The sequence below is a fragment of the Monodon monoceros genome, unplaced genomic scaffold (genome assembly GCF_005190385.1).
Source record: "Monodon monoceros isolate NGI ecotype Baffin Bay Population unplaced genomic scaffold, NGI_Narwhal_1 Super_Scaffold_12, whole genome shotgun sequence".
NCBI lineage: Eukaryota > Metazoa > Chordata > Mammalia > Artiodactyla > Monodontidae > Monodon > Monodon monoceros.
Genome location: NW_021703768.1, coordinates 52,708,592 through 52,733,680, shown reverse-complemented (window position 1 = coordinate 52,733,680; position 25,089 = coordinate 52,708,592). Strand labels below are relative to the sequence as shown.

Genomic DNA, 25,089 nt, shown 5'->3' with positions numbered 1-25,089 from the left:
CTCCTCACACCGCCCCTAAGTTCAGTCACTTATACACAGTCAGGGAAACAAATGCATTCCTGTTTTCAGCATTTCCTTAAAATTAGTTCTGTCTCCTAATAAAGCTAGAAAAAAGCACAAGAGATTTCATCTCCACTATTAGTATAAAATAGAATATATAGTTCAGTAGGAATACTAAGAAGAGACAAGGCGCTCATTTTATGCAAGAATCTATGCCCTTTATTTGAGGTAATATTTTAAGAGCAATCATAATTATCCGAATGAAGGACACCCATCATCTACCAACAATGAGAACACATAAACTGGGAAACAGATTGGGTCTCCTGCCATCTCTGGCTTCTCTGAAGGAGCACATGCAAGCTTCCACAGCCTTCCAACCCTCCCTTCTTTCTCCTTCCTCTTGTGACAGACTCTAGGGAGTGGAGTCAGGTATCTCCTTCCGACGCTGAGTTAACAGGCAACAGGGCAGAAAACATCCACCCAAGGACCGGTGATGACGATCAGGTATCTCCCAGCCTCACCAGCCCGCTTTTAAAGTGGACTTTGAAACCTTTCCTTCCACAACTCATCTGTAAACTTTCCAACAGCACATACTTTGTTTTTTATGAGTGATGGTGGGGAGGTTGAGGGCAGAAAAAGAATACCTTTGACAACAAACAGGAAGGAGGGAGAGAGTGAAAGATTGGTGGTGACGGAAACAAAGAATGGTGGTAGGAATCTTCCCTTGAGTGAAAGAGGTCTTCTGGAAACCTTAAACGAAGTTTCAATTTGTGAGGATGGAAGAATAAATAACTATGGGGAGGGAGGAGATCTGGACAAAAAAGGAAGGGAAGTCGTGTGTAGTAGGGGGACAGAAGAGTGGAAGCAGTTGGAGCAACTACCAGTTGGGCCCAATAATAGTTAAATGTTCTGAAGCAGAGGACAAACACCAAGATGAACAAAACAGTTCCTATTACAAGAGCCTTATGATCTAGGAGGTGAGATAAAGAAATAGACAATTAACAAAGCAGATTATTAGAGCTCTAAGAGAAACACAAAGAAGGGCTGTAGTAACACAAAAAGGAAGAAAAACTGCTTCCAGCTGGTTGGGATTCAAGGCTTAGAAGGTCTGGCATTGTAAATATTCAAGAAGTAGGTTGGAAATCAATCCCATTTCCTTCCTTTGTCCCTTAAATCAGGCAAAATTTAATGCTGTTAGGAAAGGTTGAAGTGTAAGAAAAATCAGCTTTGGGGTGGTAGATCGGGGAAGCTGAAGCAGAATTTAATCCATTTGTAAAGACTGTCAGGAGAGGAATTTCATATTCTCTCTGCAACATATTATAGCAGGAATTGGTCCTAGGATTCTGTTTGAAGAGTCCTGGAATACTTAGCTTTATAAAACACTTTCTGTCAGGTAATTCTTTTTCTTGTTTAACCAAGATTCTTCCTATGTTTCTGTGTCTATTATTGCATGTAAGATCTAGCTCCTTCCATATGGCATTGTGACTTTCTCAGTATTCCTTTCTGCATGTGATACTTGCTTGTATGTCTTCTTCACTGATGGAAAAAAACAAAGCTTAGCAATTACTCTAAATGCAGAAGAGGAGGAACATCATTCTAGCGTTAACAATATAATTGCCTTTGAATTCACAATGTCTATTACCTTTTAGGAAATTTTCCCACAATGAAGTTGCCTTACAAAAAGAAATGGCCCAGGCTTCCCTAGTGGCGCAGTGGTTAAGAATCCGCCTGCCAGTGCAGGGGACACGGGTTCGAGCCCTGGTCCGGGAAGATCCCACATGTCACCGAGCAACCAAGCCCGTGCGCCACAACTACTGAGCCTGCGCTCTAGAGCCCACAAGCCACAACTACTGAAGCCCGTGTGCCACAACTCCTGAAGCCTGCGCTCCTAGAGCCCGTGCTCCACAAGAGAAGCCACCACAGTGAGAAGCCTGCACACCGCAATGAAGAGTAGCCCCCGCTTGCTGCAACTAGAGAAAGCCCGCCCACAGCAACAACGACCCAATCCAGCCAAAAACAATTAATTAATTAATTAATTTTAAAAAAAGAGAAAAAAAGAAATGGCCCTAGTTAAAATGCTCTTATTCTTGCAACACTATGATTAGCTGCTAGATTTTGAAACTACATTTGGCAACCTTAAAGGGCTCCTGAAAGAGCTAGAGTTTGCTGGAAAAGTGTTACTCCCAAGCAGCTCCCTTCCATAGTTATTTAAGAGATGAGTTGGAAAAGTAAAAGGTATGTCTGTTGAGACAACTTCTCCATGTTTACTAGAAACGAAGGCTTTAGGTAATATTTAACAAACTAATTAAACAGTCAAGATGTTACACCTATTTACTATGAAGAACATAGAAAATTACAGATAAAGCCAGAGGTAGCAAACTTTTAGGCTATTACAGGTAAGTGGCCAGTTCTAACACTTTGATAGAGGCCATCGAAACAATAAAAACGATTGTACTGTAAAATATTCTATTGCTAACATTTGATATTCAGAAGCCTGCAGGTTTGTATTTGACCCTTCCCATTACTGTTTTCCCAGTGAGTAGCACACTTTCTATAGTTCTGCTTGTTAAGATCTGAAATGGTTCTCAACCAGACCCTGGGCTTTGCAGGATGGTAAGAGGTTACAGAGGGAGGGCCTGGAGGTGTTCTTTTGTCGATACTAATGACCATGAACAATAATGTCAACAATACATCATCTTTCAGCCCCGAGCCTCTCTAGAGCTGGGGACTAAGAATAGCAGGCACTGACTCCTTGAAGGGGCATCCTGCTATCTTCTCAAAATGCTCCAAATATACACTAGGGAGTGTGAGGGACCTTGAGACAACAAAGTCTGCATGATATATTGTGACTGATCTGATTCCCATGACTTCAGATCAAAGTCAGTATTTCTTTATACCACAAAAATTCTTTCCCTTCATCACAACATAGTTGTAATAATGACTGAAGTTTTTTGTAGAACAGGATTGTTATTCCAAAGTGTTAATTTTAAATAAATGGATATTTAAATTGTGTATATTGGGTGTTATTTTAGAGCAAACATTTGTAAAAATAAAAAAAAAAAATCAAAACAAAACCAAACAAGCAGTACACTGTAGGAGGGTATAGAATGGCTATTTAAAAAGCTGTTCCTGGGCTTCCCTGGTGGTGCAGTGGTTAAGAATCCACCTGCCATGCAGGAGACACGGGTTTGAGCCCTGGTCCGGGAAGATCCTACATGCCGCAGTGCAACTAAGCCTGCGTGCCACAACTACTGAGCGTGAGCTCTAGAGCCTGTGAGCCACAACTACTGAAGCCCGTGCTCCTAGAGCCCGTGCTCCGCAACAAGAGAAGCCACTGCAGTGAGAAGCCTGCACACCACAACGAAGAGTAGCCCCCGCTCGCCACAACTAGAGAAAGCCCACGTGCAGCAATGAAGACTCAATGCAGCCAAAAATAAATAAATAATTTAAAAAATAAAAAAATAAAAAGCTATTCCCGTAACTGCCACTGCAGTGAAGAGCGTGAGGATGGGTGCAATGGGATTCTCCTTGGCCACTGGAGCCAGACTCACTATTGCTGTGACAGCAGGGGAGCAAGAAATGATGATATTCCAGAGTATTTAATAGGAAGGAAAAAAGAAGGGATTAAAGCCAGCTTCCTGGCATAAGATGAGTAATAATTCATAGTACAGCTGAATTCAGAATTTTAGTAAAACTGAAAACTGTTTTTAACCTCACAAGGCAACAACTCCAAGTTGTAGGGAATCTTGCTTTCCCCACATTCAACCCAGCCCTTTTGTCTGAATTAAGAGTAGCCTGGCTGCCTGCCAAGCTGTGAAGCCTGAGATAAAAGGAGGTACACAGAAGCATAATGGCAGGGATGGCTCCTGCTGGACCTGCAAGTTCCTTGGGATCCACTGGGATCAGTACTTTGGCTGTTACCTTGACAGCGGGAAGAGGAGAGGAGACAGTGGAGGCTCCTGGGGATGTGGTCATGTGAGCGGACCAGGGGCGGTGAAAGAGGTGCTGTAGCAATTACGCCAGGAAGCCTCGCCAACTACTAAGAGTGAGTGGAGGTCATAATTGTACCTCTGCATATCTGGACCTTGTGTCTCTCTAAACATTGTTTTCTGATTTCTACAATAATTCATGCTCTATGTAAAAATATGAAAAAGCTCCATAAAAAGTACAGAAAAATATTTAATACTCAGAAACTTACCACTCAAAGATAACAACTGACAACATTTTGATGTACTTTTTTTTCCTGAATGTATATTTTAAAATCAAAATTCTCATTCTATGGTGTAAAATATTTTATAACCTGATTTTTTTCATTTTGTATAATAGTTATATTAAACATTCCAGACACAAGAAAAAGCTTATTGAAACCCTTACCCCATGCCCAAGTTCACTCTTCTGTTCAGAGAATGGAAAGATCACTTCTGGTTTCGATGATCTGGAAGATTTCATTTGAATAGGACCTTTATGAATGGTACGATTTTGGAGAGGCACAGACAAGGAAGGCATACGTTTTAGGTGGAAGAAGTACAATGAATAAATTTGTGAAGGAGGAAAGACACAAGGGAACATACAAATTTGGCTGACACACTGAGAGTTCTGGGAAGTGCAGAGGGATTTGTTTGCTAAGCTAAGGGCTGTGACAAAGAGAGGAATACCAAGAAGCAGAAAGTAAAACAAAAGGTAGATGAGGGCCTTTGGGAGTTGGCGATTGGATCATCAGTGGTAGGTAACTCTGGAGGGAGGGTAACTTTCCAGTTCAGTTGGTGGGGGCAAAAGCCGGGAAACAGAGGTTTGCAGAAACTGTTTCTTACACCAAGAGAGTAGGCTGTGAAAGGAAGAACAACTGAGTAGTAGCACTGAAATTATCAGAGTCAGTGGTAAGTTTTTTTCCTGAGATGGCAAACCAGTAAGTCTTAGTATTATAGACATGTCTCCTGAGACAGGAGGAAAGAAGATAAATATTGAAGTACAGAAAGAGGAAGAAAGGTGAAGGTACTCACTGTCAATAATCTTAATGTTCTTAGTAGAGAGGAGAGAGCATCTGCTGAGAGAGAGAGAGAGAGGGTGGGGACCCCAATAAGGTAAGTAGAGCAGGACTGTGGAGTCACACTGGGGGTCCAGTGCAGGTTCGACAGCATGACTGCAGTGGGGCATTAAGTGGAGCCGCAAGATCTTTCCCAGAAGACTGAATTCCAAGGTCACCATCTCTAAGTGAGATGGTAGAGGAATCCAGGGCTGGGCACTGGCTGAAGGTCATGCAGGAGTCAGGGTATTTATGAGAACAAGTTAGTGGTTGATCGTTTTAAGTGGGGTGGCCAGGGAGTGGAAGGAGACTCACAGGGACCTAACAGCCTGGGTAGGGTGGGACTGAAGATGCAGGGATTGGAAAGGTTAGTCTATAGAATGTAAGTGTCCTGGAGGTGGTGTTTTGGGGGCGAAGGGTTGGGGGAAGGGACGGTGGCCTAAATTACATCAATGTTTTTCAGTGCATATGTGTAAGGTAGTATGTAATCTAGAAACATAAAGTCTGGAGAACAGATCAGTTGGTTGAAATAAGCACAGAGAACCTGATTTTGATAATTTGTTCTTCTAATTTCTAAATCAAACAGAATGAAAAACACACTGGAAAATCCATCAGCCCTAGAAATAATCTGACAGCTGAGTCTTCAGCAAGAGTGGAGACTGTGAGGGACTGTACCTCAGGAAGGTTTGGCTGGCAGCCACCTGGCAGTCAATTCACTGTACTCAGAAAGGAATGGCTCAGGTTAATGAAGCAGCTTAAATTACTTAAAGGCATTTAGGTTACAAACCATGTAGTAGGCAGCGCATGCCCATCACAGAAAGAAGGGTGCCTTCCACAGCAAATATATAATGAAAGTGTGTAGAGTATATCAAAACATAGGCAGACCATTTATATCAGGAAGGAGTTCACCTTTCTTTCCCAACCTCCTATAAAACTAAAACACTGTATGGCACATGTCAAAACTGGCAGCTATAAATGCTCAAATGCATAAACAAAGCTTTGAATTTTAATTATGCAATATATTGGAATGTTAATAAGCAAGAAAATGCAGTAGGGTTTTTCTTTAACTTATAGGATTAATCACTTACACAAAGCAACTTAATGATGTATGATGATGTGAGAAGATGCCAGACTTTAAAGTTAAGATCTGTTATCAGATCTCTTACTCTAAAAATCTAGGTGTAATAAATATTTTTTTTACTAGGAGTTAAAGGGGAGGGGGCAACTACAGAAGTAACAAAAGGAGGAAAAAAAATACAATACCTCTGGATTCATTATCCCTTCTTTTTTAAAACAGCTGTAAAACATGTCCATGGAAAATACTTCACTCCAAAGATATCCGTAATATTGGCCATCATATCCCCCCGCCAAATGTCCAAAAGTTGCTGGCATATTTGTGCCTTTAAAGAAAGATACATTTCAATCAGTGTGATGGCAAATGTTAAATAGCAGGTTCTCAGCTAGCTAAGGTTTCCCTATGGGGAGTCCAGCTGTGGGAGGAGACAGTGGTAGGTCCTCACCTCTAGTACTCCCTGGGTTTATGGGTGCCGTTGGCCAAGATGTTTACAAACTTCTCTCCTATGACAGCTCCGCCTCAGAGCTGGTTTCGGCCCTAAGCTCTGGAATGCCTAACAATAGTTTCAGAGGCTTTGTCCACACATATCAGACAACTCGCTCCTTTCTTATCCCTTAGACACTATGTGTCTTACAAATACTCTAATAATATTAAGCCTACTCTTTGTCACACCTATTTATATCTGAAACGTATTAGTATGGCACTTATTTGAGGTTCATAATTACTGAAAAAGAACTCTTTACGTGAAGAGCTAAAAAGGTCTTACCATTTCAATCTACCTCTAGGGCTACTTTACAAAAGGAATTTGTCCAAGTGGCCTGAGGCACAAAGTTGCTGTTCAGTCTACTAGAAACAGATCACAAAAGGAAGCGAGGAGCCTGGATGAACTCAATGGACTATTCTGACCTTTAATATCGGTATAAATGTGACTGATTCAATTAAACAACAATTTCTTTGATAGAAAAAACTCACCTTTCCAACTACGTATACACGTACAGCTACATGTTTGCTTAAAATATACAAACATAAATGTAACATAGCATATGTCTGAGCATCTCCCACCCACTCACATGAATCTCATAAATAATACCAGGTTAGAAACTGCTGGTCAAACTGCCTTAACTGACCTCAGAAGCAGAATCAGACACAAGGTAGAAGCTTGCGCCTTTCTCTCAAACTGCCCCTTCTGGCAACATCTTACCGAAACCCTAGGGAAGTCATGGTGCATACAGGGAGGGCAGAGCCAGGCGGTGCTGCCAAACGGGAGTGGCTTTCTCTGCTCTGGGGTGGAGGCCGACTGCTCACGCCTGATCACACTAAAATGCTGCAAAGCTGGCGCCGCCTCCCCTTCAAGCACATTTGGACAGGATAACTCTGAGGACAGAGTATGCTGACCTGAAAGTCATGGCCTGATTTCAGAAATCAGAAGCAAATTATATTAGGCAACCTGCCTGACAAACTCTACCTTCTCTGGCAGTGTTAGGAGTATACCCTGTGCTTCACAGGAAGAGTGAACTTTTAGTGATCGTATTTACGTACCTGGAGTAGCTGCAACACCTAAAATTTCTGTGCAGTATTTGCCATATTCACTTGCAGCATCCAGCGAAGTGTTCGTATGGAGAGACTGATCAACTTTGCTCAAAACAATCTGGCGTAAGGTCAGGAGACCTAATAACATAAGAATGTTGGACATGTTTTGGAGAAGAGAGAACTACGTGTTCTAATCATACATCACAGATTTCAAAAACTGATTCCTGTAGTACTCATTGCAAAATCGGAGCAAGACATCTCATTCTATTTAAGGTTTAAAAGATGTATTTTTTTTTTCTTGGACATAATTTCAGGGTTCAGTATTCCAATATACTTTGCAGTCTTCCCTTCTCATATTAACACTCTGGGGGTACTATCATTACAAAAGACGAAATAAGTTCTATAGAAGAAGATGCAGCAGGCCTCTTGCCTTCTGAGAAGGCCCACACTCAGTCTGTGGAGTGTGTTTCTCTCATGGCCACTCTCACTTTCTGAGACGACCCCATGCTCTGGTGCCCCTCTTGCCTTTTGAGACGGTCCACGTTCTGTCTATGGAATGTGTATCTCTCTAAATAAATCCACTTCTTACCTAAAAAAAAAAAAAAAAAAAAAAGATGCCACCAATTCTCCATTAAGCAATTCTAGTTTATTTTCTAAAATTATAAGTCATACCTGTGTTGACCAGTCTAGAAGCAACAAGTTTTTCAAGCAGATCATCTGTAATAGGGCTTCCATCTTTATAATGTTTTGACAGTCTTCGGAGGGAATCAGCATCCCACACCCAATTTTCAAGCATTTGTGATGGCACCTCTACGAAGTCAGTTTCCACATTTGTTCCACTAAATCGTGCAAAGTCGGTCTAAAAAGTAAACATAAAGGTCTTTTTTAAAAAGCACTGAATGAAAACTACATATATGATGAATTATAATTAAGACTCAGCAAAACTTAAATCAGAATCAGAGTCAACTGCTTCTTTGAATGGTTAGGATAACCTCAAATTTATATTGAAAATAAAACACAGTAGCCAAGCAGCCTGAAAAATAACTCCCAAAGACCCTTTATTAAATTAATATTTCATTCTTTTGAATCACAGAACACACTTGAAACAATCATTAAGAAATCATAACTGAAAATAAATCAGTCTAAGTTAAAAGAAGCCTTAAGCTTTGAAAGTAAAAATATTTTAAAAGAATTTCCCATTAGAATTCCCTGGCAGTCCAGTTAATAAGACTCTGCGCTTTCACTGCTGAGGGTGCGGGTTCGATCCCTGGTTGGGGAACTAAGATCCCACAAGCCACTCAGGGCAGCCAAAACAAAACAAAACACAGGGCGGCCAAAACAAAACAAAACAAAAACCGAAAGGAATTTCCCATTAAAAATGAAGAGATCCAAGAGATCTAAGACAAGTCTCTCCCTAGCTCCCCTTTCTATTTGCATATCTTTGTTTACTCAATACATGCCTTTCTGGGGCATTCATCAGTCTATTATTTAACTACTCAAGTTTCCATCTAAATCAGTTAAAGAGTTAAATTACAACATTACAGACAGATGCCCTTTTCATGTGTGTGGTGTTTTGTGTTCTAAACTTTAAATAAGTGTTTCTAAGACAACCGTGTTGTAGAAAGCCAGAGCTGTACCTCTCAGATTGGGTAGAAGATGTTACCTTAAAACAAGAAGCCCCTTCAGTGGGATTTAGCACTATAATAGTTGGCAAGTGAGGTGAGTTAAATGCAGCTATGAGAAAAGAGAAACAACTGATATACTCAGAAGTTAAAGTACCCACTGTAAAAATAAAGGACTTATTCTGAGGGTGTGGGCTAAGCGTTAAAAAAAAAAGTTTTATATAAAAAAGGAAAGTTTAGTAAATTGTTGAATCAGATGTTAGAAAGCTCTTGAGCAGAAAGATGGGAATTCACTAGACAGGCTGGTGTTTTTCAACCTTCACACCGTCCAGAGAACTCATGTAAAATTGCCATTGGCAGAGGAATATTTAGCATTTACCCAACTGGGTCAGCAGCAGAATGGGGGTTATTCTGTTATCTTTCCCTGAACCTCTGTCCTGTTTCCCTATTTAGATGCTTCACATCCCAGTCTTCTCTCTCTGACTTCATCATCCCTGGGGCTCTAAATGGAAGAAAGGGAAAGGAAGGCGACTTAACCACTGGAGAAGGCAGCAGGCTGGTTGCCAAATCAGAAGCAAATAACCATTCTGTTTTTGGCCCAGGGCAGAGGCACAGATGTCAACGCCACCTCACATTCTGCCTTCCTCTCTTTATGAAAAAAAAATGTTTTGCTTGACTTCCTATTATAATTGTGCTGATTCTAGATATGAAGAGCTGCAACTACTGAAGGGCCAAGGGAAACTAAATTCACTAGGCACTGGAATTAGGTAAACTCTGTTTGAGGACAGGTAAATAATTTTTTATCCCCATAAAAAATTCTTACAGGTAAAGAGTCAAGGGCTCCAGAAAACTGAGTATTTTGCCACTTTCTTGTATATAATCTTCTAAAAAAAACTACATCCAACATGATAGATAAAATAATTTTATACAATAATTATAATAGCCAACATCTATGGAGACTTTACTATGTCAGGCATTTTGCTAGGCTCTTTGCATGGATTATCTGATTTAAATTCCAAAACAATTGTATAAAGCCCTGTAATCTCCATTTATGAGATAAGGAAATTGAGGTATACTGAGATTAATGGTAGAACTAGGATTTTAAACCAGGTGGTCGGACTACAGAACCCCAATTTTAACCACAAATGCTATTATACCGCTCTATCTCAGAGAAAAATCAAAGAAAAAAAGGCTAAATTACGATGTGACAAATTGATGAAATCATCTTGGATCTAGTCTTATATCAAACTTGCCTTTATGTGAATAGTAAAAGTGAGGTTTCAGTGTGCTTCCTTAAAAATCTGATTTCCTCTATATACTGGAAGATTTTTCAAAGTTCAAACATGAGATTGAGGTGTAAAGGCCAGCCTCTGTAACCATCTATCCTGGATTTGGGATTCTGTAATACTAACTGCATAACTTCCTAAATATCATAGTTGTAAAATAAGTAAATAAAGACAAAATCACACCATCAACTATCACTGTACAATATTTTGAAAAAAATATAAATTTTGTATATCCTGCTTGTGTGAACATTTTTGGTTAGTATTTGCTGATGAGAGGGAAAATCAACCCCAAATAACAATGAAATGTATGTGTGTATTTGGTGGTGGCAGTGGTATTTCAGAACCTAGAAAAACATGAACAAATGAATAACTCATGAGTTAAAATTAAATGAGAATTAACACAATTCTGTCACGCAGAGTAGAGAAGAGAGGGTTTATTCTATCTGAAGCCACCCTGTAGTTGGGGAGAGAGCACAGCACATGAATGAACAGATCAACAATGTCTTCTAAAGAACAAAAGGAAATGTTTGCTAGGAGTAAAACCTAAAAATAACTCTACTGCTTACTAATTTCCCGAAAGTCATGCTGTTTCTCTGTGTGCCCTTTGGGCAATACCATTTAAATATTTTTCAAATGAGGAGGACAAAGAACTTACAAAATCCAAAAGCTCAATTCCCAGCAAATAACTAAATTTGAACGTGCTAAGGAACCCACAGTCAGTCACTGTGTACATCCACAAGGAAACCATGGGCAAGTCTTAGGATCCAGCAGCCTGATGGGGACCTGACGTGCAAAACAGCCTGGCTGTTGAATTCCATTACTCATTGATGACCAGCCGGCAAATACCACTCCCCAGTTTTCAACTGTAGGTTCCAAAGAACCCAAGAAGTACTTTATACAGTTTTCAACATGAATAATTCAATGGTGTTGAATACAGTACCTTATGAGCATTATTGCTGCAGGAAATATTTTGACAATAAAAGCCTAGAAAACAAGGTAAACTAGATTCCTGTTTAGTTAGAAGTTCTCGAGAGGAAGAAAGTTGTCTAAAACGATGAGACTTTTCTATATTATCTTTTAAAACAGACAGTCGGATGCCTAAAATATACTCCGTTATAGATTTTTACAACAAATGACTTGATGCTACAGAGATTAATTTCTCAATTGATACAACACAGTGAGAGCTGGAGCAAAATTATATAAACTAAAGCTCAAAAAGTTATGCGAGCTTTAAAGACCAAATCCTATACGGGTTATTGTTCTAATTGAGACTGGTTGCTTTTAGCATTTACAACTAAAGTGTTATTTTCATGAAAGCAAATCTCAGCTCAAAGAAAAGGCAGTTGCTGAAGTCAATAAGTGTGTACTGTGCTGAGGAAAAAGAACAGGGCTCAGGAGAGCGGACCTTGGCTGTCTGAGATGATCCCCTATTGATTTCTTAGCAGTCCTTCCATGTCCCCTGTCTGATCTACCCCTAAATCCAGGGATGATGAAGTTTAAGTAACAAGGCATTGGAGAAAAAAAGTGCCACTGTCTCCTAGGCTTTGCTATAAACAGAAGGTTAAAGGTCATACTTTTAACTTCACATATACCTAGCAATCACTGGCAATGAAAACAGTAATAAAGAGAACCTGAATAACATTTTGTTAACTTTTACAACAGTCCTATAGTTCCACAGGTCAGTATTACCACCATCATTTAAGACATGTGAAGCAACACATTATCTGCAGAAGATTTTTCTAATCTAATCTTCCACCTTTGCCAATACTCTAAACTGCTCATTCTGTTGGACTCCCTGGTGTTCCAGCGGTTAGGACTCTGTGCTCTCACTGCTGAAGGCCTGGGTTCAATCCTTGGTCAGGGATCTAAGACCCCTCAAGCTGTGTGGCTCGGACAAAAAGAAAAAAAAAAGGATACTTTCAAAAATAAATAAATACATAAATAAGGTGCTCATTCTGCTCCAACTCCAGGAATCAAACTTCTAAGTAGGCAGTAATCATTAAAACAAAAATACAAATGTGATGTTTTCCAATCACCTTCCACAGATCTTCACCCAAAGCCCATGGAGGGTAAGCATTTGTGAACTCTTTAAAATCTGAAGTGACAGTGCTTTTCCTCACGGCCATCTTTTCCCCCGTCTCAAATTATGACCTGTATGCTACTTATTGATTTCAAAAGAGTTGAATTATATATAAGCATAGTTACAAGAACACTTCAAACATGTATGGCACTTTATTCTTTCCCAAGTACCTTTCCACACATTATTTAATCTCATCAGCACTCCAGGGAAGCAGATATGAGAACTGTTGTTTCTTATTTTATGAATAAGAAAAAAGAGGTGGCCCAAGGAGGTCAGAAAACGTGCCAAAAGTCACATAGCCAGGCCTACAAATACACGGATGATTTTTAATCCAGTGCTCTTTTCATAACACTAGGGTGCCTTCCTAACTGATATAGGCTACATTTATTTAAAACAGCATCTAGTCCACAATATTTAAAGCAGACAAGATGCTCTACTAGTCTTTGGATGAAATTAACAGATTATTTGAAATGTGAAGTTTTTCTTTCACTTTAATAAGGCTTTATTGTGGTTCTCATGTGTTGCTTTAAAATAACGGTATCTAACAGTCCAAAACTCATTACTGCTCTTAATGCACAACCAACACAGAGACATCACAATGGAGGCTGTTAAGAAGCATTACTCTTCTTTTCTACAGGAAGTTCCAAAGTCCAGCGATTACTGACGCCCAAACCACAATAAAGCCATGAAACACGAACAGATACTAAGGATGCCGCTTCCTGACTGCTATCTTCAAAATTATCTACCCTGTAGTGTAAACACAAAAATATGAGTGAAACTCATTCTCTTGAATGATGAGATAGTAGACATCTTGAACTAGTCCATCTACATGTTTGAAAACTGGATGTTCCTGCTGACATATTTAAATATTACTATGACAGGCTCTAGGAAGCTCTTCTGGTCATCAAACTTGCAAACTGCCACAGTGGAGAACTCAAACACTTGGCTGCCATATCTTAAAACCAATCTACTGAATATGTATGGCAAACTTATAAATTCACTATATATTTCTCAGATAAGTCAGAAGTATTACTGAACACAGAAACTATTAAACTCCTTTTTCACTGCCATCTACTTTAGGTCAGTACAAAAGGTTTTGAAATCATTATAAAGCTGCAAATATATGGATCTGCATCTGTTACTTTTAAGACAAAAGCAGTGATCACTGGTTTCAAATACATTACTTTAGAAGATCTTAAAACGTTACAGGACATTTGAAAGGATTAACAGACAAACGAGATTTTTCAAAGATAATGTCATTAGGTGATGACCAGGCAAGGGACTGTACTAATACACTATTCATCTGTATGACACATTTCGTGTTCAAGAAGGAGGTTAGGCAAATTCTAAGAATTGAATATAATCTACTGTTTCAAGAAAGAGACATCATTCATCATCAGTATATACACTGATTCATGTATATATTCATATGTATAGTTGTCATATATATAATTATATGTTCATATATATAGCTGATTCATATATACGTGTATATATGAAACATACATTATGTTTCATTCATCAGTATATATATTGATCAACAGTAAATATGCTATCAGCAGAATATCAGTATACATATTGATTCATAGATATTCATGTGTGTAGTTCAGTCATATATATGTTTGGTCATATATATAATTATATATTCATGTATAGTTCATTCATATATATATGTATATACATTTCATTCATGAGTCACAGAGCTTTAAAATGAAGTAATACCAGGACAGTTATTTTCCAGTACTAAAATGAGTATTTCAAAGAATCAAAATTAATGTAAGAAATAATGAGAATAACAGAGTTGTAGAGAACTGTATCGTGAATACATGATAAGCATACAATATTAAGGTTATAAGAGGGCTGTGTTTGAAAACAAGAACATGCATCAAAAGCATGCAAACCCCTATTTGAGGATCAGTATTTTAATAAATGTGATTAAGACACCAAATTACTTCCTCAGAAATCACTAGCTAATAATTAACATCCAAATAAAGGAGGAAACTGCTCTAACCCAGTTTTTAACTTGGAATTCAGTATGGTCTGGGCTTCAGGGGGTTGGTGTACCCTTTGAAATTCCAGGTAGAAATCTGACTGTATAAGTGAATGTGCATTTTTCTGGAAGAGGTATCTATAGCTTAAATCATATTTTCATAGGTTCTCAGATCCAAAGAAGTTAAAATCCACTATTCTAAAAGCAGACTATTGTTTATCTGTGTACAAATACATAACTAAGATCTTAGATAATCTAAGTAACCTAAGTCTGAAATTAAGAAAAATATGTGACTTTTCCAAATTATTCATAAAAACACTTGAGAAAAATGGAACCTAGACTTATCCTAATTAAAGGAAATGTCAGTCATAGAATGAACACTGATGGAAAATAATTATTTCAGGAACCCTATTGCTGTGAAAACAGACTTTAAAATTACCTAAGAAAGAAAATTTAGGTTATTCTGAAAGCTTTATTTTCCTTGGATTAAACAGAGAGTAGAAATGGCTATATCAGTATATTAGGATTTATTTATCTGAATAGATTCATACGGAGTCCCCTCTGTTTTTTAAAATAAAACATGGAAACACCAGGATGTAAAGATAAAATGTTGAAAGAACTAAATACTTCTTTTTAACAAAAGTGATAGTAGTATTCTGGAAAAGAGTGGGTACATTTTTGGTTATTATTACAATGATTAGGGGCTGCTCTGGGGGTGGGATGCTGGATGTCCAGGACTGAACTGCACATGTCAAGACAATAAAAAATTGTCCCCTATTCTGCATGTCATTCATATGCCCTGTTGGACATTCATATCAATGAAAAATCTGTAATTAAGTGAGCCTAGAAACTAACTCCATTGCACATATTTTTACAAAATTTTTTTTGCACACTTAAAGTTTCCAAGACTCTAACTACTAGAATCAATCGTGTAAATCAAAGTAAGATTATTTTCTATTTGGAAGTGTCCCAAGAGATAGTCACCATTTTGGAAAATCATGTCACTATTGAGGCCTGAATGTTTGTGTCCCACCCCTAAATTCGTATGTTGACACCTAACCCCCAATATGACGGTAGGAGGTGGGGCCTTTGGGAGATGATGAAGTCATGAAGGTGAAGTCCTATGGTTGGGATTAGTGCCTTATAAAAGAGATCCCAGAGAGCTCTTTTCCACTATGTGAGGACACAGTGAGAGGGTGCTATCTCTGAACCAGAAAGCAGGTCCTCAGCAGACATCAAATCTGCCAGCACCTTGATCTTGGACTTCAGCTCCCAGCACTGTGAGAAATTTCTGTTATTTTTAAGTCACCCAATCTATGGTATTCTGTTATAGCAATCTGAACTAAGACAACTGGCTATACCATTCTTGGACTTGAATGGACAAAACAAACCGCTTAAGTATCAGTCTGCAGTTTTTGCTGCAAGATTCGGGGTCATTCACGTATAACCTGACTACTTCCTTATGTCTTACTACACAGCCATGCCCAGGCATTACAATTTGAAAAACATAAACAAAATGCTTTCTTTTATGCAGTGAGGATATTGCATAGATTAAAAAAAAATTATCTGTATAGAAAAAAGACCTTTAGGGAAAAATTAGTTAAATCCAAATAAAGTGTTGAGTTTAGTTAGGAGTACTGTACCAATGCTGTTAGCTTCTTAGTTGTGGCAAATATACTATAAGATGTTAACAACAGGGGAAACAGGGTGAAGAGTGCTGTCTTTACAACTTTTCTGTAAATCTAAAACTATTCTGATAAAGAGGTTATTTCTAAAAAGTTCATCTTTAGAGATGCATGGAGATTTCAAATTTGGAAAACTGTCCCTCTACTTCTGTAAATATCAGTTTTTAAACTGTTAGGCTGAACAACTGAACTAGATGTTTTCGTATGTCAACAGCAGTTAAATATTGGCATGTTCATATGGTTCATCCTAGAATAGTGTGGGCCTAGTTTACTGGACTATGTTACAAAGTTTAGAATAAATACACTTTTCATTTTCAAAAATAAAGAGAAATTAGTTGCAATCCGCTGCACACACACATTCTCTTTCTTAGTAAATTCTCCCCATGGTTATACCGTGCTATCTGTGATTTTAATTGAAGGCTAGTAAAGGAAGGTGTTACAAAATATTTATTATTAAAACAGGAGTACAGAGTCTGTATGATTGAAAACCATTGAACTAAACAAAGCATTAATAAGCAGAAGAGACAGATTACAGCACAGTTTATCTCTGAAGCTTACACCAAATTCCTATGAGGAAAACATTTGAACGGAAAAAACACAGTATTTGTAACCCTTCCTTAACAACAGTTTTCTTTTTTTTTCATAGGGTGGTATTCAATGAAGCTCTTTCATTAGTGGATCAATCTCTGAGTAAAGGTATGTTGTGAAAACATAGTAAGAAAAATTTCGTGTTTTTGCAGAAGGCCTATGAAATTTTTGAACATGTTCAGCTTCTGAGAAAACATGTTAAGAAACATGTTGAGAAACCTGACATCGGTGGAAAAAAAGTCTGGAAAAGCAGTTAGTAGGTCTACCATAAAAAAAAAAAATCACTCACCTGTGCACAAATCTGATGCATGACGTGACCAAATTCATGGAAGTAAGTCCTCACCTCATCGTGTCTCAGGAGAGAGGGACGACCTGCTAGTGGCTGTGAGAAGTTCACCACGAGGGCAGCCACAGATATCATGCGGCTCCCATCAGGCAGGAGGCAGCCAGGCTGGAGACCAAAGCAGGCTGCGTGGTTATATTTTCCTTCCCTAAGGAACCAGAAGCACGGTTGGTGAGATACAAACACTCTTCTCTAGCAACAACATTGGCATGGCCTCTCTCGGTCATTTAACCATATTTGATAACAGGAAATGCTTTGAAACATTTAATTCACCTTTTACAAAGTGGGTCGATGTTTTGTTGAAATGAAACAACGAAAACTAGACAAACAAAAGCCCCACTATCACTTGATATGAGTTATATTTCCAAGGTTTCTTTTGTTGAAATCTTAATATAAGAATTAAGAATATACACCACAAGTAGGGTACAGCTGAATGTCCAATTTATTGTAACAAGCTGTTGCTTTTCGTCTTCAAAGATAGAGTCATTAAACACTAAATAGTGTTGAAGCAAAAGTGAAATAATGGAGTTTGACTTACTAGGTAGTTTTTCCTTAAAGTTAAAATTGATTAAAAAAAACTGATAAAAACTAAAATCCAGACAGTAATATTGTTCTTTTATTCAAGGAGGGAAGAATCAGTACTCATAATTAAATGAGCTCCTTTTATAAGCCAGACAGGCCTTTTTTGAAACAGAATGCTTTTATTTAGCCTTGGAAAAAGCATAAATTATACTATAAAGTCATCTATTCTAGGACAATGTGATACCAGTGATGGTAGCTCTCAAAAGCTATGGGCCATTAGACTTTATTACAGGGATAGGTTTCCTCCTTTTTTCTTTGCTCAGAACATGAACGTACATTCAGGTTTAGTGTGAATTTTTTAGTTTGATGTTTTGATTTGTATATCTTTTTCTGTATTATCTTTTCTTGGCGACTCATAACTGTTTTTTCCTGCTGAAGTTATTCAGGTAAAACAAAAACAAACTAGTCTTTTTACTGCTTCCTATTAAGATGTAGAAAGATGAAAAGGGCATTGCTCCTATTCTTACAACAACATGCTGGACAATTTGCAAATCACAACTTTTCTTGAACCCATCAGAAAGTGAAGGTTGAAGGGCAACCAACCTACAATCCATCTAAGACAGATGCCTCCAAGGAGAAAGAGAAAGGAAGCAAGCACTTTTTGGGTTTTTGGTTTGTTTGTTTTTAACCTGGGGCAGACACTGCAGACAGCAGTAAGAAAATTTTTAACAAATTGATAAAGATTGATGGTGAACCAGCAAAAATAGGGAACCACTAGGAGTTATTAGATAAGGGAAATTCTGCATCCATTTGCAGGGTCTTCTCCTTAGACCTCACTGAGTACACACAAAAAAGACAGGGGCAGGATGAGAGCTCTGGAAAAGAATCAGTGCTGATGCAAGCCTGGCGGAAGGGAGCATTGCCTAGATCCATTTCACCTCTCTCCTAGTGGACACGAGCCTTGAACTTCTCATGGAAAGGCAACAAACCCTGTTGCCCTAAGAGAACTGGTAAAAACCCACTGCCGCTGGGGGGATGGTAACACAAAAAAACACTCTACTCCTGAAGGTAGGGCAGGAAAACATCCTGGGCCCAGACCTACAGCTGAGGGTGGGGCAGTATCAGTATATAGGTCTACTCCTCAGACCCAGGGTAAGACTGAACAGAAAAGACCCCCACCCCACCTTTCCAGGCTAATAGGCATCCAGTAATAAACAATAGCAGTCTACTGCAGGGAGAGGAACAAGAGCATGAAAAGAGACCTGCTCTAAGGCACAGCACAAATGAACAACCTCAAACTAAGTGGAACAGACACTGAGAAAAACTCTGGCAAATAAGCTCTCATCCTAAACACATACAGGAATCTGAAGCTTTGGGTTCACTGAGGTTAACCATAGCAATAACAAGGTCCAAACCCAGCTCAACTACTAAATGGAATGAGTTAAAGACTCACATTAAAGGCCTAGCAGAAGTACGTATGTGCCTACTGCCAGGTATAAAAACTATTTACCTTAGTCTTTTCTGTCTTATATAAGTGTCTGACTTAAAAAAAAATTATAAGGCACATGGAGACGCAAGGAAAAAAGACACAATGTCAAGAGGCAAAGAGGGCAAGAAAAATAGACTCAGATATGACAAAGATGTTGGAGCTATCAGACAGAATATTTACAATAATTTAAATGTTAAATGTTAAAGATTCTGGAGGAAAATGCACAGTCAGATGGATAATTTTGGGAGAGAGCTAGAAACTATGAGAATAAAATGAAAATGCTAGAAATAAAAAGCACAGTAATGGGGATGAAGAATGCCTTTGATAGTCTCATTGATAGACTTCCCACAGCCATGGGAAGAATCACTGAACCAAAAGATAGGCCAATAGAAATTACCTTAAAACACAAAGATTTTTAAAAGGGTGCCGAAAACAAAAAACAAAACAAAACAAAGACTCAAGAGCTGCAGGACAATATCAAATGATCTATTATATATATAAGTGGAATTTCAGAAGGAGAATAGAGAACAGGATAGAAGAAATATTTGAAGAATAGCTGAGAATTTTCCAAAATTAGGGAACTCCCTGGTGGTCCTGTGGTTAGGACTCTGTGCTTTCACTGCTGAGGGCCTGGGTTCAATCCCTGGTTGGGGAACTAAAAGCCTGCAAGCTGCGTGGTGTGGGCCAAAAAAACCCCCCAAAAACCAAAAGAATAGCTCAGAATTTTCCAAAATTAACAACACTAAACCACAGATCCAACAAGTTTGAAGAACACCAAGGAAGACAAATACAAAGCAAACAACCAAAAAAAGAAAAAATTATCCCATATGCCTAAGTGTATGGAACTGCTGAAAGAGAGGAAGAAAGAGAAAATCTTGAAGGCAGTCAGAGGAAAAGAATGCAGTACAGAACACAGTAAGAACACAAAAAGAACACAGTAAGAATTACAGCCAATCTCTTGTCAGAAACTATGCAAGCCAGAAGACAATGGAATGCCATCTTTAAAGTACTGATAGGAAATACCTGTGAACCCAGAATTCTATAAATAGTAAAAAATATATTTCATGAAAGAAAGTAAAGACTTTCTCAAAAAAACTGGTATATATTACCAACAGACGTGAACTACAAGAGATTTTAAAGGAAGTTCTTCAGGCAGAAGGGATGTGATACCACTCTAAACTTGTAATTACAAAGCAATTAGTGCTGAAAATATAATAAATGAAGATATATTACAATCTATTTTGAATTGCTGTGAATAATAGTTGACTAATCAATAATACTAACAATGCACTGGGTGTTAAGCATATGTGAAAATAATATGTAGGCCAACGATAGCACAAATGATAAGAAATATAACTTGAAGGTAGACCGTGATTAAAGATATTGATATATACTTTAAACCCTTAGGCAATTTTTAAATTTAAAAATATTAAAAGGAGATGTAAATAATAAGCCAACAGTAGAGACAAAAATAAATCATAAAAAAACCTATCAACCCAAAAGAAGTCAGAAAAGGGGGGAAAGTATAGATGGGACAAAAAGTAAGATGGTTATACTAAATGTAAGTTTCCTAAGCATGCCAATTAAGACATTATTAGAGTGGATAAAAAAGCAAGCACCAAATACATTGTCTATAAGAAACCCACTCTAAATAAAAAGGCAAAGGTAAAAAGTTAAAGGATGGAAAAAGACACACTATGCAAATGCTAATCAGATGAAAGCTGAATGGCTATAGTAATAGCAGACAAACAGAACAAGGAATATTACTAAAGATAACAAGGAACATTATATAACGATAAAGGGGACAGTTCTCTAAGTAGATATAACAATTCTAAATATGTGTATAACTAAAAGCAGAGCTTCAAAATATACTAAACAATTCAATATCCTGTGACAAATCATAATAGAAACGAATATAAAAAAGATCGTGTATATATATGTGTAACTGAATCACTTTGCTGTACAGCAGAAATTAACACAACATTGTAAATCAACTATACTTCAATTAAAAAAAATACATGAAGCAAAAGCCGATAGAACTGAAAGAAAAAATAGACAAATCACTTAGAGACTTCATTCCTTTCTCAGTAATTAATTGAACAGGCTGAGAGAATATCAGCTCAGATACAGAACACCTGAACAACATTATTGGTCATCTTCACCTAACTGACATTTACAGAACCCTCAACCTAACAACAGAAAACAAATACTCAAGTGCACATGGAACATTCACCAAGACTAATTACATGTTGGCTGTAAATCAAAACAATTTAAAAGAATTCAAAGGATATAAAGTACATTCTCCAATAATAACAGAACCAAACTAGAAATAACAGAAGGCTAGCTGGAAAATATCCAAATATTTGGAAATTAAAAATATACTTCTATAAATATAGTCAACTTCTCTTTGACTAAAGGGCAAAGGCACAGATAAAGACAATGGAGCACAGACATTTTTTTTCAACAAATGATGCTGGAACAACTAGGAGTCCACATGCAAAAAATTGAGTCGAGACACAGACCTTACACCCTTCACAAAAAATAACTCAAAAATGGATCACAGACCTAAATGCAAAATGCAAAACTACAAAATTCCTAGAATATAATATAGGAGGAAATCTAGATGACCCTGGGTTTGGCAATGACTTTTTAGATGAAACACTGAAGGCACAATCCATGAAAGAAAAAAAATCAATAAGCTGGATTTCATTAAACACTGTCAAGAAATTGATAAGACAAGCCATAGACTGTGAGGAAATATTTACAAGAGACATCTGATAAAAGACTGTTATCCAAAATACACAAAGAACTCTTAAAATTCACCAATAAGAAAACAATCTGATTAAAAAATATACCAGAAACCTTAACAGACACCTCCTCAAAGGACATACAGAGATGGTAATTAAGTATATGAAAAGTTGTTCCACATCATATGTCATCAGGGAATTGCAAATTAAAACAACAATAAGATACCACTACACACCTATTAGAGTGACCAAAATCCAGAATACTGACAACACCAAATGCTGACAGGGATATGGAACAATAGAAACTCTCATTCATCACTGGTGGGAATGCAAAAATGGTACATGCATTCTGGAAGACAGTTTGGTGGTTTCTTACAAAACTAAACATACTCTTACCATACAATCTAGCAATTGCACTCCTCGGTATTTACCCAAAGGGACTGGAAATTTATGTCCACACAAAAACCTGCACATGTTTATAACAGCTTTATTCATAATTGCCAAAACTTGGAAGCAACCAAAATGTCCTTTAGTAGATGAACGGGTAAATAAACTGTGGTATATCCAGACAATGGGATATTATTCAGTGCTAAAAAGAAAAGAAATGAGCTATTAAGTCATGAAAAGACATGGAGGAACTTTAAATGCATAATGCTAAATGAAAGAAGCCAATCTGAGAAGGCTACATACTGTATAATTCCATCTGTATGACATTTCAGAAAAGGCAAAACTGTGGAGAAAGTAAAAAGATCAGTGGTCGCCCGGGGCTGGGGTGGTGGGGGAAGGGATGAAGAGGCCGAGCACAGGGGAGTTTTAGGGCAGTGAAACTACTCTGTATGATACTATAATGGTAGATACACATTATATATGTTTTTTCAAATCCCAAGAAAGTATAACATCAACAATGAACACGAATATAATTTGGGTGACAATGATGTGTCAACGTAGGTTATAACAAATGTGCCACTCTGGTGGGGGACGTTGATAATGGGGGAAACTGTGCATGTGTGGGGCAGGGGATATACGGGAAATCTCTTTATTTTAGGGTCAGTTTTGCTGTGAATCTAAAACTGCTCTAAAAGATAAAGTCTGTTTAAAATAAATAAGTAAAAATAAATAAATAACAACAACAACAAGAGAAAAGAACTGTGTCGGGCTGAGCTAGGAGTGAGCAGGGACATGGGAAGGGAAGGCAGACAGAGGAGGGGAGAGAAGGGAAGAGAACCCATGGACATGTACACCAGAAACCGTGCACTGAATTTGATAACATTTTCAGCCGGTCCAGCCTCTGGATGTTCAATGGGCCCATCAGTGTTTCTGGAATGATTTCATGTAGTTAGACTGAATTGTTTAAACAAGTAAACAGATCTATAAATATTATTTTACCGGGGAAAACAAACTAATCTGCAAGGTGTTTATCCTGTTATATTTTATACATCTTGGTCCATTATGAAACACCATAAGGACTTTCGACCAATTTAAAAATCAGTGCCACTGAGGGGTTTTTATCTTACTTTTTAAAAAATAAACTTGATTTATTTAATATCAAAGGTTTCCTTACTCTGAGAGTATGTCTTTTTTATGTTGTGTTTATAAAATGATGATTTTTTTTTTTTTTTTTTGGTGGTACACAGGCCTCTCACTGTTGTGGCCTCTCCTGTTGCGGAGCACAGGCTCTGGACGCGCAGGCTCAGCGGCCATGGCTCACGGGCCCAACCGCTCCGCAGCACGTGGGATCTTCCCGGACCAGGGCACGAACCCGTGTCCCCTGCATCGGCAGGCGGACTCTCAACCACTGCGCCACCAGGGAGGCCCAAAATGATGGTGATTTTAAAAGATGCCCTTACCTGGCAATCTTATGTTGGAACCATTAGAGGTTTTTTTCCTGTTGTTTGACAATCTCAGTGTTTGATGAATAAAAATTGATATGTGATTTAAAAAAAGAAGAAACTGGTCTTTCCTAACCTACTACAAATATCCTTTTTTTGAGTCAAGTAGACAAAGAAAACAAGAAGCAAGCACGTCAGGTGACAGAAAGTGAATTTAACTAGGTCACTACCCTCACAAAACATCACTCTCTGGTCCCCATACCTGAGTGCTGGTAGCAATGGCCAGATCTCTGAGCACAAAAGACACCAGTTATATCTTGGCAAAGAAACAGCAGGATGGGGTAGCTAGACTTGCTATCTTTGGCCATGGAAAGAGAATCTGGGGACAGTTATAGGAGGCTCCAATGCTGAAGGAGTTCCCCTGAAAGAATTCTTGGCCTAAAACTGTATCCTGACACTCTTCAATTAAAAATAGACTTATCCAATTTGACATGGGTTTATTTTTAGATCATATCAGAAGTGAAAGTAAGTCCATAAAGCAGTGGGATCAGACAACTCTGCCTCCTGTCTGTTTGACAATAGTTAACCAGCCTCCTTCCTGAAGTCATGCAAAATCAGTAGGTTACGAAGTTGCATGTGCTGCTGATCTAGAGCGATGCTATTGATATAATTTACTCTGGCCTAGTTAGTAAAATTTCAACAAGCTGGCTTTGTTTTAGAAAGCAGCCTACAGAGAAAGTAATCCAAATCCTTTCATGTCTGATGAAACACTGTGGAGTCCATAGTTACTACATGCTACAGAGACAATAATAATAATATTTTTAAGTCTTACTACTGATTGAATGCCCAGGCTGGGTGATAAGCATGTATAGTCTAATGCACAAAACAAACCTGTAAAGCAAACATCATTCCCATATAATAGAGATGGATCTAGAGACTCATAAAGGTTATGTCACTCAAGCATTCCAACTCAAGTTTGACTGACCGCCAAGATTTTGCTATTCCTTTATACTGTGCTGCCTTTCAGCCAGACTGAAGGGAGTGGACATAGATTTAAGAGTACTGGCAGACAGATCACCTGAATAATAAACATTCTGAAGTCATTCTACATTAAGAAATGCAGGGAATTCCCTGGCAGTCCAGTGGTCTGCACTCTGAGCTTCCACTGCCGTAGGCCCAGGTTCAATCCTAGATGGTGATGATGATAATGATAATAGTGATGATAATAGCAGCTCACACTTACTAAGCACTTGCTGTGTGCTGGGTAGTCTTCTAAAAGC

The 25,089-nt window shown here is 38.1% G+C and overlaps 1 protein-coding gene across 5 annotated transcripts in view; it reads right to left on the bottom strand.

Moving 5' to 3' along the window:
• NLN (neurolysin) overlaps positions 1-25,089 on the bottom strand; it is a 99,563-nt gene that overhangs the window by 5,575 nt on the left and 68,899 nt on the right. For 4 of the 5 annotated variants that reach the window (XM_029217221.1, XM_029217225.1, XM_029217223.1 and 1 more), the window contains 4 exons: positions 17,169-17,370; positions 8,301-8,487; positions 7,638-7,766; positions 6,287-6,423 (listed from right to left, as the gene is read on the bottom strand). In XM_029217221.1, the coding sequence (XP_029073054.1) occupies positions 6,287-6,423; positions 7,638-7,766; positions 8,301-8,487; positions 17,169-17,370 (655 nt within the window). Of the gene's footprint in view, positions 1-6,286; positions 6,424-7,637; positions 7,767-7,790; positions 8,218-8,300; positions 8,488-17,168; positions 17,371-25,089 lie in introns of those variants that run through there. The other variant, XM_029217222.1, reaches the window with a different exon arrangement.